Raw genomic sequence first — 16,720 nt, 5'->3', positions numbered from 1 at the left:
GAGTGAAGACATCCCCGGTCTGGTATGGTTAGAAATTGCTAAAATCAGAGAGAGTCTTCAAGCCAGGAGATCATGTTCTCGAAGCCCCGGAGAAAGCACTCGCTCAAAGTAGCTTGGGAAAGACCTTTCAGAGTTGTAAACAAGGTTTCAAATGTAAATCATCTGGAAAATGTAAATTCTGAATGGGAGCAGTGTAAAATGTTTCATGTAAACATGCTTAAGTCTTATCATGACAGAGATAAACTGGTCCTCATAGCCAGAGGAGTGCAAAAAGAGGAAATTGCATTGATGGGTTGGGGGAAGATAACCCAAGATAGCAAGGTTAATGAGGTAAATTTGGCACTTACCCTGACTAAAGACCAATGATGGCATGTTAAGGCTGTCTTAATGGAGTATCAGAGCATCTTTTCCAATTTCTCAGGGAGAACATAGTTAGCTCAACACAAGATGGATACTAGAGATACCAGGCCTATTGCTCGCCCACCTTACAGAGTAATGGCCCAAATGCTATCAGTATGGACAGGGAGGTTAAATAAAAATTGAATCTTGGACTTATCATTCATTCCGAAAGTTCTTGAGTCTCACTGGTTATCTTAGTCCCAAACCAGATAAGACAATAAGATTTTGTGTTGACTGTCAAAGGTTAAACAAAGTTACAGTCCCAGATGTATACCCAATGCCAAGGGTGGATGAATAGGTGGAAACTAATGGAGCTGCACAATTAATTTCCATCATTGATCTAACAAAAGGATATTGGCAGGTGGCAATGGATCCTAAGGACCCACCCAAAACTGCTTTTGTGACCAGAGAAGGATGCTTTGAGTTCATGTCTTAGCATTTGGTCTTAGGAATGCCCTGGCCACATTCCAGAGCTGATTAATAAGTTATTAACAGGGCTAAAAGACTTTGCTCTTGTCTATATTACATAGCCATGTTCAGCCAAACCTGGAACTAACACCTCCAACACCTGGCAGTTATGTTTCAGAGAATAAAGGAGGCTGGTTTGACTGTAAAAGCCTTGAAGTGTCAAATACCAATGAGCCAAGTGAAATATGTAGGGCATATCTGCAGGTGGAATAATAAAACCTGATGGCGCAAGATGCAAGTGATACGGGAATGGCCTAGACCCACAACCAAAAGGCAGATCAGAGCATTTATAGAAGTTGTGGGTTATTATAGGAGGTTCATTCCCGAATTTAGTTCCATCACTGCTCCTTTGTGTGAATTCTTTCTAGATAAAGTGAATCCTTTCTGGATAAAGTGATCTGATCTATTTGCTGGATGGTACCTTTAGAAGGTGCACATGCACGGGCAGCTGAGTAACGCTGTCTTGGTGGAACATAGCAGGAGATGGGGTCCTAAAGATATGAGGGTCCAAGGCTATGAATGGCTTTGTATCGGATAACAGTACCTTGAACTGAACCCGGTAACCAATGGAGCAACTGAAGAATAGGTATAATATGCATACTCTGGCTGGTTTCCAATAGTAACCGAGCTGTGACATCCTGTACCAACTGGAGTTTCTGAGTTGACTTCAAATGCAGACCCATCTAAAGGACATTACAATAGTCAAAGAAATGTCAGTCACATTTACTTACTTGCTTATTTCATTAATACCTCGCCTGCATACCTCACTCTGCTTAATTTTTGTATGGTTCTTTCAGGTTAGCACATATACACTAGGAAATCTGCTGCTTGCCAGGAAGACTATTCCACCAGGGACTGAGTTCTTCCAGCTGCTCAGCATCAACTCCTGGCTGCTGTTTCTATTCTATGATTGTATTGTGATTTTTAGATTGTTTTGTTTTTGTAAGCCACTTTGAGTCTTGCTTTGCAAGAGAAAAGTGGGATAAAAATATTCAAATAAACAAAAATGAGACATCAACCACATGGATATATAAAACCTGGAAGTTTCATTTTTCTGATGTTTAAGAAAATATCATCTTTGGTGTTAGTTTTTGTCTCAATATGAATTTAAATTACTTAAATCAGGCAACATGAACTACACTAAACATTTTTTTTTCCATTTTCACCCCATTTCACTTAAAAAATCCTATCAAATCCAACAACTCCATGATATTTAACAGCAATAAACAAAACTTACTTAAGTATTACCAAAATTCTGGCAAACGAATTTTAGTGTTCTTGAGTTGAAACAATTTTGAAACAAAAACTAATAATATCTTTATAGGTGTAACACTGTTGTGCACATTATAATCAGTCAACTACAAAGAGCAAGATATGCTTATCAGAAACACCACTGGCTCTCTTTAACATCATAAGCGATTGTGAACAACTCCTCTATTCTACATGGTTATGCAGGTTTGTAATTAATGAAAGTTCTAAAAGTGTAACTGTTTTATATATTGTTGAAGGCTTTCATGGCTGGAGAATGATAGTTGTGGATTTTCCAGGCTGTATCGCCGTGGTCTTGGCATTGTCGTTCCTGACGTTTCGCCAGCAGCTGTGACTGGCATCTTCAGAGGTGTAGCACCAAAAGACAGAGATCTCTCAGTGACAGTGACACAGAGATCTCTGTCTTTCGGTGCTACGCCTCTGAAGATGCCAGCCACAGCTGCTGGCGAAACGTCAGGAACTACAATGCCAAGACCACAGTGATACAGCCTGGAAAATCCACAACAACTATGTAACTGCTTTATTTTAAGTCAATCCAGGGTTTTACATTATCCCAGCTACCAGTACACTTTCCACCCACCCTTAATTATCTTGGGACTTCTGTACAGTTTAGAAGCGATTGATGTTGTTACTGGTTCTCATTCTGTATTTCAGTCGGTGCAAACCAGCACTAAACCTGTTAAAGTCATTATTACCAAGGATTTGTTTATACCAAGGTTCTCCAATGTGGTACAGTAAATAATCTTTACTATATTAACAAAGATAAGCTTGTGTATACAAGAAATTGGTTTTAAACAATTTGGTTATTTTAAAAGACATTAAATAGAGCTTACTATTAGAATTACGCACAACCTCACTCAGAGATATTGTGGTTGACTCCATGTCTTGTGGCAGCCATTTTGTAGCTGGACCCAACATCCAGTGTCAGAATTCCAACAATGCTCACAGGTTCAAACAGGTTGGGAACCTTTACATTGTGTTCACGTGCCAGAAGATCATATTTTACCCAATTTATCCAAATACTTGACTTTCATTCCCTCAACAAACTTAATTAGGCTGGCTACTGCCTGACTCAGATCCATCCCTACTGTCTGATTATCATACATCAATCTGTTGCTTTAATAGCCAATGAAGCATTCAACCTGCTGTCAGGGCTAGAATCTGATTTAGACAGCCTGTGTCACTGTCATCCCTGGCAGTATGTCAATGCCAACCCAAACATCAACCATGAAAGTGCTAATTTTTTTCTGCCTACTGTTTAATTTTTTAATTTCCCTTAAAGGTTGACTTATAAAGCTTACTTAGTTTTAAATACAATTGCAGTGATAATCTTTTAGGTGCGAGTTGCAATAGGAACAGGAATTGGTGACCTGAAGACAAAAGAGCTGAGGATAATCCCCTTGTCACAGACTACTTGCTGTGGATTAGATTTACAGTGATACCAAAACTGCAGGGGTGAGAGATTAATTAAGATGATCTCTTAAACCACCTGAATCCAAGTAGTTTTCTGATGGCTTTAAGAGATTTTCCTACAGAGATGCTTGGTGGCTCTACTGGTGCTATGGTTGACCTCTGGAATAAGGGGATGACCTGGCCAGTTAACATGATTACTCCTAGGAACCTTCTCTCAGGCCGTAAGAGTCCTTTGGCTTACTGTGGGGCTACAGGCTATGAAAAGACAAGGGAGATGGGTAGAGTCACAGAAGAGAAAGATTTGTTACAAATCATACAAAATAAGATGTCTCCTTGCCCACTCTCAATATATGAGACTGGATCTTTAAGATGGATGCTGCATTGGGCAGAAATGCAACTCTCTGTTTCAAATTTTCTCCCTGGTTCAAGTTTTTCAAGAGGGACCATGGTAGAGCTTCTTATTTGACCAAGATCTCCTTTCCTAGCCTTAGAATTGCTTTATCTGAGGTTTCAAACTTTGCCCTCAGCCATTCTAAACAGCCATTACAAGCAAATACCAATTGATGTCCATTTCTGTATTTGTGGCGCTTCAGGCCCCGAAGACCTTCCCCATTATCTTTCGTTCTGCCCTTGGTATATAGATCCCAGGAATAAATTTGTCAGGTAAATCTTTAAAAACATTGATTCCTCCCCTCTGGTGGAAAAATTAATCTTTCTTTCTGACCTGGATCTACACATCTCTTATCAAGCTGCACAGTTTGGCCTGGCAGCTAAGAAAATCAGGGCTTGAGCTGTGCTTAAGGGTTGAGACTCCTTCACCCATGTATAACAAAGGTGCTTATATCTTTTAAGTAATTTTAATATGTTTTAAACATCATAGTTTTATTGTTCGGTGTTTATGTTTTGCTTATGTGTTTTGCTTAGTTTTATTCACTTGATTGTTCTATTGCCACAAGCAATAAATAAATGGTCTGATACAAGATATGGATATGGCTCATTTTAAAGCTTAACCTATGGTGGCAATGGCATCAAAGAAATGATACTTCTCTACCACTATGCCAGCTCCACAGTGTAGGCCAATGGAACTCCTCTGAGTGGTCAGAGACCTACTGGAATGTGGCCCATGGGAGGAGGTAGGCTCCTCTGTAGCCTATTGTGACCAGTTTCCCTGACACTTTGCAGATAAAATCTCTTGCATCCATACTAATTTGAACTCTACGTTAGCAGTGATAGGGTCAGACAGTACCAAGCTGCTGGCTTATCCAGTTGTATGGGATACTTTTCAGATTTTTCAGTCTGAGGATGTGGTCAGAATTCTTGGAAGTCTGAGATATATCACCCCATCTCTACTGGTTATTTAAATCTGTCTGGGGGGGGGGCACAGCTGGTTGATCAAGTCCAAAAGGGATTCCTGGATTATGCAGATTGTTTGGATCTTTTCCAACCTGGTTATAGGACTGAAGTGGCCTTGGTTGCCGTGGTGGATAGCCTGCATGAGAAGGAATGTGTCCTTGTTGATTCTTCTGAATCTCTCAGTGGCTTTCAACACCATTGCTCATGATAGCCTTCTGAACTGCCTTTTTGGGTTGGGACTGGGAAGCACAGTGTTGTGTACTGGGCTGAGTTGGCCGAGCAAGGCCTCTAAAGTAGTTACTGTATTGATTGTAATGCACTATACTGTGTTGAGCTTAAGGTTCAGTCAAGGCTCCCAATGCCTGCATTCTCATTGGCCCATAATCTCTGCAATATCAGTGGTTACTTTCTCAAGGCAGCAGCCAATCGGTCCTCTATAATAAAGACTAATCAGTGGCCTGCGTACTTCATACATTGTATATAGTTTATGCAAATTATGGTATTGTAAAGTATGTGTTCTCATTGGCTATCAGTTATTCTTGGGGTGGAGCTGCTGTATATATATTGAGGGCTTCTGTTCAGTCTGTCTGTGTGTTGTGTTCCTGCTAAATAAAGAGCTGTTGAATTACCTCATGTCTGAACCCACTATTTAACACACAGTTCTGCATGGTTTTAGTCCTATCAATGGGTCAAGGGGAGGTTTCAGAAGGTAGTGCTGGGGAAATGCTGCTCGGCCCTTGGTTCATTCCCTCCCCAAGGTTCCATCTTGCCCCTCATGCTTTTTAATTAGATGAAATCATCTGAACATTTGGGCTGGGTTATCACTAATATGCATGTAATATATATGCAGAAGTGCTCCATCTTGCACTTCCACAGCAGATCTCAGGGAGATTATGGAAACAAACTGGTAACTGGAAGCAGCTGTGGTGCGTACAAGGGCTAATAAATTGAAGCTTAATCTTGCCAAGACAGAGATGCTATTGGTGGGTGGAAAGACTCACCAGGCTACTGAAGTGACTTCTCCTATTTGGATGGGATTGTGCTGGAATTAAATCTTCGGTTGGGTAAGTAGGTAGCAGCAGTGGCCAGGAGCACCTTTACCAGCTTTGGCTGGTTAGCCTGCTGTAGACTTTACTAGATACAAAAGATCTTGCCCTTCTGGCTCATGCCCTGGAAACACCTAGATTAGATTCTTACACTGCAGTCTACATGAAGTTCCCTTGGAGAGTGTCAAGAAACTATAATTAGTATAGAATGCTGTAGCAAAAATGCTGACTAGAGTGAATCAAAGGGAATATATCACTCCATTCGTATTGTCTTCTAATTTGTTTCTGTGCCAAATTCAAGGTGCTGGTATTGAACAGCTTGGGACTACCTTAAGGACCACTTACTCCCATATGAATTTACACCCAACTATTACAGAAATGTTCTGAGGTCTGCTTTACATGCCCCCACCTCTGAGGTTAGATGGGTGGCAACTGGCAACTCAAGAGAGTGCCTTCTTGGTTGTGGTGCCAAAACTACAGAATTCATTTTCAAGGGAGATACATCTGTCCACCTCTACCATTAACTTCTACCAGTAACTGAAGACTTTTTTGCTTCATTTAGTGTTCTTACTGACTGACTTCCTGTTTATGTTATTGATGTTTCATACATACACACACAAGGACTTGCAGGGGGGCAGTTCATTTTTCTCTATCCCATTCCCCCTACTATTTTCTCTTTTCACATCCTGGAAGCCCTCATACCATCTCCCGTTTCCCTGTTTTCTTCACTACTTCCCACCAGCCATACTTCCTCCTATCCGCACCACCCCCCTTAGTCTTCATTTTTATTTATACCCTGCTTTTCTCCTTTATGGGGACCCAGAGAAGATTATATCGTTCTCTTCTTCATTTTATCCTCACAACAACCTTGTGAGGTTGGTTATACTGAGAGTGAGTAACTGACACAGTCATGGCAGAGTGGGGATTTGAACCTGGGTCTCCTGGATCCTAGGCTAATACTTTTATACTATACCACAGTAGCTTTCAAATACTAGTGAGTCAGCAAGCAGTCACTGCCAGGTCCAGGTAAATAATGTGGTTGTGAGTTACTTGGCTGCTGCTCCAGATTTCACTTTTTCCTTTTTTGCAAACATGGGGATCTTCTCAGGTTTACAGAATGATCCGGCCTGTCTGTTCACAGTCCTAATCTCCAGATTTCAGTATCCACAGATTAAGACAGGCTGAAAATTAAATATATCGATGTATTGTTTTTTTTAATATCTTTTGATTATTCACCATCTTAAGAGCCCTAATTGGGTGGGAAGACAGAATAAAATGTTAAAATAAATACTCTCTCTCCTGCACCCTCTCTACTTCCAGTTGGAGGCTTTATAAAACACTTCTTTGTTGTATGAATTAGATGCATGTAATCAACACAGACTGGGACAAGTGCTAATATAATAGTAACACAAACCTATGACTTTTTTCTTTCTCATCTGTGATACCCCCAAATATTCATCCAAACGAAACAATATAGGCTTTGTTTCAGGGAGCAAGTAGTGGTAGAATTTCCAATTTGATTGAAACATTAAAAAGATCTGCGATATTAACAAAAGGTATGTAGATGATGTTGTTGTCCTGCCTACACAAACAATAACTCTTAAGAACATCATAAACAAAGTATATCATAAGGACCAAGGTATCAAGTAGATAATGCCACATCCATATGAACAGTTACTATACTATAGTTAGCTATATACTGTTCTCACTGAAGTTACAAGTGCAAAGTTTGTGTGTACAATACTTGAGTGAATTTAGAAGGTACACTGCACATTAAAACATTTGTGCAATACAGCTGTACAGGAACTCCAAAGCAACATTAATATACAATCATAAATTTAAATAAAAGCACTATCTGAAAGCTAGTAGTATGGGAATCTACCCTTTCCTTCTCATATATAAGGCTGGCCTCAAAAACCATTTAGTTTTTCAAATTTACCTAAAGCATGAAAAAGTATGGCCTAGGCTAGACCAATCTCCTCAGAATGTGGAAGCTAAGCAGAGTAGACCCTAGTTATTACTCAGATAGGAGATCAACAAGAAAGTCCAGGGTTGCTACACTGAGGCTGGCAATAGCAAACCAACTGTGTGCATCTCTTGCCCTGAAAATCCTATGACATTGCCATAAGTCACCTGCAATTTAATGGCACTTTACACACTCATGAAAAAAAATCAACTTTATTTTAAACATTTGAAGGGAAACAAAAATATCCAAAATGGTGAAGCATTTTGCTTCTCCCCTGCTAGCTTCCCTCTTCCAAAGCAAAAAAAAGCCTTACTTTTAAAGTAAGTGATGCAGTAAATGGTGGCAGGAAAAGCTTACTAACAAATCCCACACAGTCAGACATCATTTCCTGCTAGGATTATGGGATTTGTAGTTTTCTGAATTGAACCAGAAGGCAGACAAAAACTACAATCCCATTCACTTTGGCCGTTGCTCGCCAAGAACCATGGGACTGTAGCTTTCCTCTTTCAATACAACTGAGGAGCCTTAGAAAACCACAAATCCCATGGCCCCTGGAAGAAAACAATTCATAAGAGGATGCTTAGGAGTGTTATTTTAAACTGAGAAATCCAGCCTCCTGGTGTTGTGTCTAGTGAGTCTTCCCAAGCTTCAGAAGAACGTGAAACTCGTACTGTATGTGGATCGCATGGGTGAACTTCATTTTGAGGATCCGTGGATTCAAAAGGATTCTCACCCAACTCAAAATGCAGTGAGGCTTTTTTTTAAAAAATGGTGGAGTTTACATTAAAAAGGCAGCCCAATTTGAAGGTTACTTCCTTTGTTAATGAAGATAGTGCAGAAATATGAAGGAGTGCAGAAATTGCTTGAACCTCTTGGGAAGGAGATTCAAACAGCTTGATAAGCAGCCTGAAAACTGTTATGTTTTAAGTAGTCATGCAATTCTGCATTTTTGAAACAGGAAGAGAACAAAACTAATCACAGAGCTTCGTATGACTCTTACAAGAATAAGGATGTATTCCTATGTAGTCTTCTGTTAGTAAAACGTCTCACTGAATTTGTTGGACTTACTTCTGAATAAACAAACATCACCCAACATATAATAAAGCTTTAGAATTTGTTAACATAAGATGTGACAATGGCCACTAGCTTAATCAGGAGGACAAATTTTGAGGGGAATAGATCAATCTATGATTATGAGCCTTGACTGCTAAAATAACCTCCATGTTCACAAACAGTGTACACCAAAATAAGAAGTGCTAGAAACAAGGGAGGGCCATTGCCTTTACATTCTACTTCAAGAAGTATCTGAGTAGCTGCTGTTGGAAACAGATGGTGACTCAACAGATCTTGGATCAATCCAGAAAGGCAGTTCTTATATTCTCATGCACTAGTTCTGGCTAAAAGTTCCACTCTATCCATTATAGTAAAATGTTCTTGTCAGAGAGAGAAGCACTAAAAAACAAGTCAGAAAAAAGCTATGGTATGCACTTACACTAAATGCAATTCTGCAAATGAAGGATGTGTGAAGAGAAAAAAAGAACAACCCATACTTGATGCCATTTGCTTTTATTTATGTTACTGCAGCGTACAGGGCAGACTAGAAAGAGCAGTTCCCAGAGAACTGCTGTATTAGAGGAACACTAGCAGCTAGGAACAAGCACAGCCAAGTCTCAGCAGCTGCACCAATGCTGCTTCCAGATGCCCTTCAGCAGCAATGGGTGATATCACCTCGTACCTCCTCCCAAGCTGCCACTGGAAGCAACAGGTGAGCTAATGCCCACCATTGGCATTGCTGGCCAGGTCTGTGATTAGTGGCTCCTGAAATGCTGACTTAGACACCCTAGGTGCTTAACATCCCAGTCCCTAGCAATTAACATGATTGAGATCAACTACAGTGAACAATCTTCCATGTCTCTCCTCTATTCACATGTGTACGCATGCGCTCCTGGCATGCACGATGACATCACGTCCGGGAAGTGACGTCATCACGCAGGTCAAAGGGCCTGCGTGCACTCCCGCACTCGCCAAAGGGCTGAATCCCCACCCCAACCCCTGCGGGCCCAATTTGGACTGAAACGGGCCCGTTGTGGGGTGCAGGAGCATGTCCCCCGCTAGCTAGGTAAGTGGGGTCAGGGGAGAAGGTAGGAGCAGGGGATCCCCCACCCCAGGTGGGGGATTAGCAAACCTAAACAGCATAGAAATGCCTATATAGATGCAAAAGGAGATGGACTGGGGAAATACTAGTACTGCAAACCTTACCAATCCACCACAAGTGCTGAAGGAAGCAAAGGAACCAGGGTAATACAGAACAGACCCACTGTAGTAACAGGATCTTTCTGTCTGAGCAGAGCTCGAGATACTCCTCCTCTCATTTCTTAGTCGTTCTTCCACTGCAAAGCCAGGTGCCAGGAAGCGGCTGTCCCTCTTGAGCAGCAAATAGAGTTCTTGAGCAAAAGCTGGTATCTTCAACAACACCTCATCCGCATTCTCTAAAGGAGGCGATTGAGGTGGGGAAGGTGGTAGCTGAAAAGTAGCATTATATCCCTGAGGAAGAGGAAACCAGTGATAGAACTCCTGAGATTCATATTCATCCTCTGAGCCCTCATCCTCTGAAGCCTCCTCGGCTGGCTGGAGCTGCCCATCAGATGATGAAGAAACTGAGCGGACCTCACGGGAGCTGCCAACCACCTGAGCAGATGCAGAAGCCGTACTAATATTGCCAACACTGTTACCACAGTTTCCATCAGGACTGCAGCTGCCTCCTGCACCACTTCCCCCGACGGGTTCCTGCTGGCCCCTGCTCCACAGTGCTGGGTAGACAATCTCCCACTCCTCAGTGTCCCCCAGAGGTTGCAAACCTGAGGAAAGAAATAGACTGAAATATGGCAGAAATAGTCCTATACTGAGCATATTTGCCATGTGATACATAAGTAAGGGTGTGAGATTTAAGATGTGTCAGTCTCATTGTAATGCCTTCCTCTGTACCACTGCTTTCCAACTACACTCACCCATATCAGTACCAAAACTTGAGTTGATTTTATATGCAGTGCATACATACTATGTTCCTTATTGTTGTAGTATCCCAGACAAAACATGCTAACTCTTTTCTTAAACTGGGGTGAGTATACTTATGAGAAATCCCCACATAAATTGATTTTAGTACAACATACTCTTACTCCCAGTGATGAAAATTTCATATTTGTACATAAACATAAAAGCCTCATATTGCAACACAACGCTCCCAACTGCTAGGAAATGTTCCCATTGTAAAGCACTCTTGGATCCAAAGAAGAAAACTCTGAGTCTCAAAAGCTCATACACTGAAAACTTTAGTCTCTAGGGTGCCACTGGACTCAAATCCTGCTGTTCTACTGCCAACCAACACAGCTACTCACTTAAAACTGCAAGGCACTCTGTTGCGCAATAAAACAATCCACTATACAAAGGACAAAAAAAAAAGACTCTCCTTTTTCACTAGGGGATGCTGTACATCATCAGTGCAATACTACCCAGAGTAATTCCATTCTAAGCCTATTGATTTCAATGGATTTAGAGTGGAGTGACTCTGCATAGGATTGTATTGTCAATAATGAATACAAATTATTACAATGTTGAATTTTAATGACTGTTCTTAATGCTTGTGCAAACGTGTTTAAAGAGCTCCTGTCTCAGGAGAATGTGTGTCCTTGTCTCATGAACTCCTGGAAGTAAGGAGGCATTTGAGAGACAAAAAGAAAAGAAAAATAAGTTGGCCACTTACTTTTATAAGTTATCAAAAATGTTGCACGTAATATGTGAAGTTCCACCCAGCAAACACATGCTTACTTTCCCCATTTTTATTCTTCCAAAACACAACAGAGTGCACAGAGATCAAGACTTCACAGATCTCCTTACGAATCACCTATGCACAGAGAATACATAAAGATCATTCCCAAGGAATTCTACCACACATATTCTGAATGTTACATAAGACACATCCCAAGGAAACTAATAGCCAAGAACACATTCTTGAAAAGCGTGCCAAGCATAAGACATGATTCGCACACCAAACCTTAAGAGAGTTTCATACAGTGGCCCAAGAAGGGATTCCCCTGAGAATTTTGTACAGAGTACAATACATCACCTGAGCCCAAGCTTAATTTTTAAATATCAGAATGCTACTAAATATGTCATTAAAGAGTTTCCATGTTATCTTCAAGCTAGCTAGGAAAATTACTGCAACTGAGCATATGCAAAGTACCTTGCTTTCAGAACTTCACCACCACCTCCATCCTCCCCATTCTGTGTCTTGGGGAGGGGGGTTATGGGGCAAGCCTGAGCTTCAGCAGCTCTTTTCATAGACACAGCAAGGAGTGCCTTGACCAAAAGCTTGTGCTTGTTCGCGAGACACTTCTCAAGTCTTATCGTCATTCAGGCACCTATAATCACGCACCGGTACTGCCACATCCCTATAGCTTTCCAAACCACCCAGCAAAAGTAGGATCTGCTGAGCAAGAGAAAGCAAGAACGGATGCAGGAAAGAAGATTGGACTTACCTGAAGTGATCCCATTTGACAGGAAACACAGCTGATAAAACAGGCAGCAAATGTGGCTCAGGAGCATTCCCGTTTTCTTCTCCATCCACTCTTCCGCCCCACAGAGAAACAGAGGGGAAGGCGGCCGACCAGTCCCCTTTTCCTGGTGGCTAGCGAGCGCTTTGCTCCGTACAAGACGCCGGAAAAACTGCGGGCACCGACGTGGAGCTTGCTTCTTCCCCCGGGCTTGTGGGAGGGAGGAGAGAGAAGCGGACTTAAAAAAAGCTTTCAGCAACAGCGACTGTTGAAGCCTGCAGCTCTGGTTCCCAGGAGGCGCTGGGAGCACATCGACAGCCGAAGCTCCACGGAGGGAACCCGCTTCAGGGGGTCGGGTCAAGCGGCAGCCAAGCCCACAGAGGTCAATTGAAGAGGACAGGCAGACAGGCACGCTCTTGAGGGAAGCTCCAGCGTTGCCGTGTGAGGAGGAAACGGGTCCTGCTTTGGGGAAGGGACCTGCGCAGGGCGACGGCAGAAGCGATAAAAAGCGAGCGCAGCAGCGAGTCCCTGCGAGGTGGCGGCACCACGCGCTCCCTCCCCCCCGGCAGCGACCGAGCACTGAAATCGGCGAGCCGCTGAGAGCTCTCCCTGGGTGGGAAGTGAGCGAAGGAGCGCTAAAAGAGAAGAAGCGGGCTCCTCAAACCCCTGCCGCTCGCCTCTGATTGGCTGCTCGTGACGCTTCTATTTGCATAACCTCCCTATTCCCCGCTCGTACTTCGCCTGAGGCGCAGGTAAGTATTAGCAGAACCTCGCCGTCCGGCTGTTGGAAAAGCTTGAAGGAAGAGGCAAGGAGATGGAGTACGCTTGGTTAGCCCTTAAGGTGCTACTGCACGCCCCCCGCCCCAAGGGCTACGGCCAAAATCAAACCTTTTGGCAAATTGTTTCGATTAGTCTTTCAGCTGGAAGAACCCCGCTGGGAATATTATAATGTGCCTAACCACGGCGGTCTTTCTACCACCTGGAGGACCTGAACTTAAACATTTGAAGCCCATCATTCACATGCATCGTTGGACACAAAGCTCTGCATCATGACGCGGTTTCTCTTACCTATTTTCGTTCCTCTTGAGGGAAATGTGCCTATGATTGTCAATGAATACTGTTAAAGAAGCATAGCTGGCTGAGTATATAGCCCAGGAAGACATCCAGCCACAAGGATTAGTACTGTAGTTTTGATCTGGGTAGGCATGTGTCTGTGTATAATTATATCTAATAAAAAATTAGAAGACTTGTGCCAAGCACAAAAGCAGCAAAATCATAATGCTCATTACCAGAGTATGAGTTTCCACTTACAGAAGGTAGATGGAAAAATATGACTTCATAAGTTAATCAAAAGGGCCACAGGAAGCGCAAAGTGTTTAGAGCAATCCGGAGGGAAGGTTTTGGAGGAGGGGAAATACTAGCCTCTGAGAGTACATAAAGCCCTGGAAAGAAAGGGGGGTCCCTGTTCTTTCCTCCTGCGATTCCTTGTAAACCCCCAGGTTTTGTGTGTTTGTGTGTGCATGCGTGCGTGTGTGCTGGTAACTGTATTATATAGCTTGGCTCAAAAACATGTTTTTGAACCAAGTATATTGTATACTTACAATATGGAAGGTATATTTCTGGATGTCTCAGGGTCCTTTTTAGTCTGGGAATAGTAAGCCTAAAAAGCAGTCATAGAAAGGGGAAATACAGAGCTCTGGAAAAGGAGGGGTGACTTAATTCTGCCTCCAGTGCCATTTCTCTAACCAGTCACTACCACCCTAGTTATTTTTATCTTGATAAGGAGGAAATAGGCCAAGCAACGGTGCCTGTCTTTTGAATCTGTATACAGAAGTTGTCTTACATGCTTACTGTGTACGTGCGAATACAGGAAGGTCCCAGGACAGCGCACTCTGGGCTGATTCTCTTTGGAGAAAGATACACTTGAGATTGACGATTGTTTTTGAATGTTTTGCTTTATTTACAAATGTACAAGAAGAGCACATATGTAGGAGTGGAGGCCCTCATACAGGGTAGATCTGCCACCTTCAATCCCTCAAAGAGAGAAAGAGATATCACGTACCCAAAATGATTCAGCCAACTTTATGCTTCTGTGCGTCTTTCCAAACTCACAATTGCTCTTTCTTCACACCTGCACACATACACACCCCTCTCAGCTGGGAAGCGGTCACCTTTTCCAAGTTCTTATGGATACATAACAGAGCCATTGGGAGGGGGAACATCTCCTAAAAATTAGCCCCCATTGTGAAAAATCTACAGTAATTAACGAACAGTCATGTTCTTTTTCATAAACCATGAACCCAGCCCTTTAGCCTAAACACATTCACAGCCACCAGACAACAGACTTGTGACCATATGAACAAGGGGCTCCATATAAAAATTATGTTGTATGTTTATTTAAATAAGTGATGTTACTAGCAACATTTACAGCCATACAGCGTTCTCTATAAAATAATGTAATATACTAACTTACAAGGCCAACATTACCAATACATGTCTGTGCCTATTTGCTCACCTCAATTTCTATAAAGCACACACATAGTGTACAAATACACTCATAATACAGACATAACGCTCTTTAACACAGAAATGCCAGCAAATTGTGAAGAAGTACCTCTTAGTTACTCTATATGAATACACATACCAAAATATTGCATCTTTTACATAGTTAATAGCAAAATAACACACATCATAATGACATTGTATTAGAATACATTTTTAAAAGTCTCTAAGAACTTAAAGAAAGAACAGCTCTTGCAATCAGTGGTCAGAACAGCAGCTCTAACTGCTTTATGAAGTAATAAAACAAACAGAAGTTTCAAAAACAGTCTCATAAATCATTCATTCATTAGACTGTATATCCATCAAACTATAGGCACTCACTTTATGCCTCAAACCAAACATTTCACATAGGATGCAGAAATATTAAAATGTCCCCATAAACATGGAATTACATTTGACAAAGATTCAATAACCAAGATAATCACAAGTACTGCACATTACACATATGTAGAAGCGTAGAAGACACAACGTTGATTCATGCTGTGCCATATGTGACAGGATGCAGAAACAAGCCTTTGTCATACATCCTCCTCTGCATGTGGAATATTTGGTGTGCATATATTTGTGTATTAATAGTTTTCATTCACTATCCATTCTTTGCAGCAGACACCTAGATTTTATTGGGAAGCAGCTACTTACATTCAAATGCAAAAGTGTATCCTTTGCTTCACTTTGTAAGGCCACATTCAAACATCACTGAAAAAACAAAATAGTTTGTTTACCACTGTGCTTGTGCACTCCCTCTGATCTCTTCTCTATTCCCATCATGCAGCAGTTGCAGTTGCAAGCTTTCTGCAAGCGCCATGCTGTAGCATCAAAATTCAGGCACCTGAGCAAGCTGGAGTTTGTTTCCTCCCAGGATAGTGATTTTAAAACCTACTTTAATCCCACTTTAAAATCCCAGTTTGTCGAAAGAAAAAAATAACCTCCAATTTGCCCAAACTCCAATAGCCATAATATTTGCCCATACATTGTAGCTATTGGAGTTTGATTGAACTGTCATGTGAAGGCAGGAGGAAGGGAGTGTGCAATAAGCCATGCTTATCACTGACAAAGATTTGTCATGATGTCTGAATTCAATCTAAGCATAAAATACAACATAAAGTAGTATGGTAAAATAGTTTTTTTTACCAGATTGGATTCTGAATCCTTTGGAACAGATAAAAATGACCGTGGAGTTTTCCCCCACCCCAAAAAAGATTATGTGCACTGTACGCCCAAAAAGCACACTTCAACATTCTCTTGATACATTTTAATGGTTTTCCTCTGGGCATGTTACACATGCACTCTTTTGGATATGAGACATTGCAAATATACCATGTCATCCGCCTGTTTGGGATGGAATTTGATTCCAGCCTCCCTCTTTGTCACCACTACACAGCTTTCCTTAGAAAACATTGCATGCCTCACCCACAAATCAGTCTAAGAATGAAGTGACTGGCAAGACTATTAAGTCAAATTGCTAAAATAAGAGAGAGAAATACTTCCATTTATGTCTGCTGTATTAAAGATCATTATTATACTTTAAAGGGAAAACTGAGATGGCTAGGGGGGTTTTTTAAAGAAAAAAATTTCCTCAGTAATTAATGTTTACAAAATATAAAACAATTGACATTGGGATAAAAACCACCTACCTTTGCTCCTATCTTTAAAAAAGCATGTTTAGACACAATAGTTTTATGTTTTGCTTGGGG

At 41.6% G+C, this 16,720-nt stretch overlaps 1 protein-coding gene across 1 annotated transcript in view; it reads right to left on the bottom strand.

Moving 5' to 3' along the window:
- The window catches only part of ADAMTS19 (ADAM metallopeptidase with thrombospondin type 1 motif 19), a 177,015-nt gene extending 163,958 nt beyond the window's left edge, over window positions 1-13,057 (bottom strand). The window contains exons 1-2 of the mRNA XM_054987442.1: window positions 12,450-13,057; window positions 10,174-10,772 (exon numbers count right to left, since the gene is read on the bottom strand). Of these exons, the coding sequence (XP_054843417.1) occupies window positions 10,174-10,772; window positions 12,450-12,534 (684 nt within the window). The 5' untranslated portion in view covers window positions 12,535-13,057. The remainder of the gene's footprint in view (window positions 1-10,173; window positions 10,773-12,449) is intronic.
- Between the last annotated feature and the right edge of the window lie 3,663 nt (window positions 13,058-16,720).

The sequence above is a fragment of the Eublepharis macularius genome, chromosome 8 (assembly GCF_028583425.1).
Source record: "Eublepharis macularius isolate TG4126 chromosome 8, MPM_Emac_v1.0, whole genome shotgun sequence".
In the NCBI taxonomy this organism is placed as follows: Eukaryota; Metazoa; Chordata; class Lepidosauria; order Squamata; family Eublepharidae; genus Eublepharis; species Eublepharis macularius.
The sequence above is the reverse complement of the archived record's forward strand: the minus strand, read 5'-3'. Positions and strand labels throughout refer to the sequence as shown.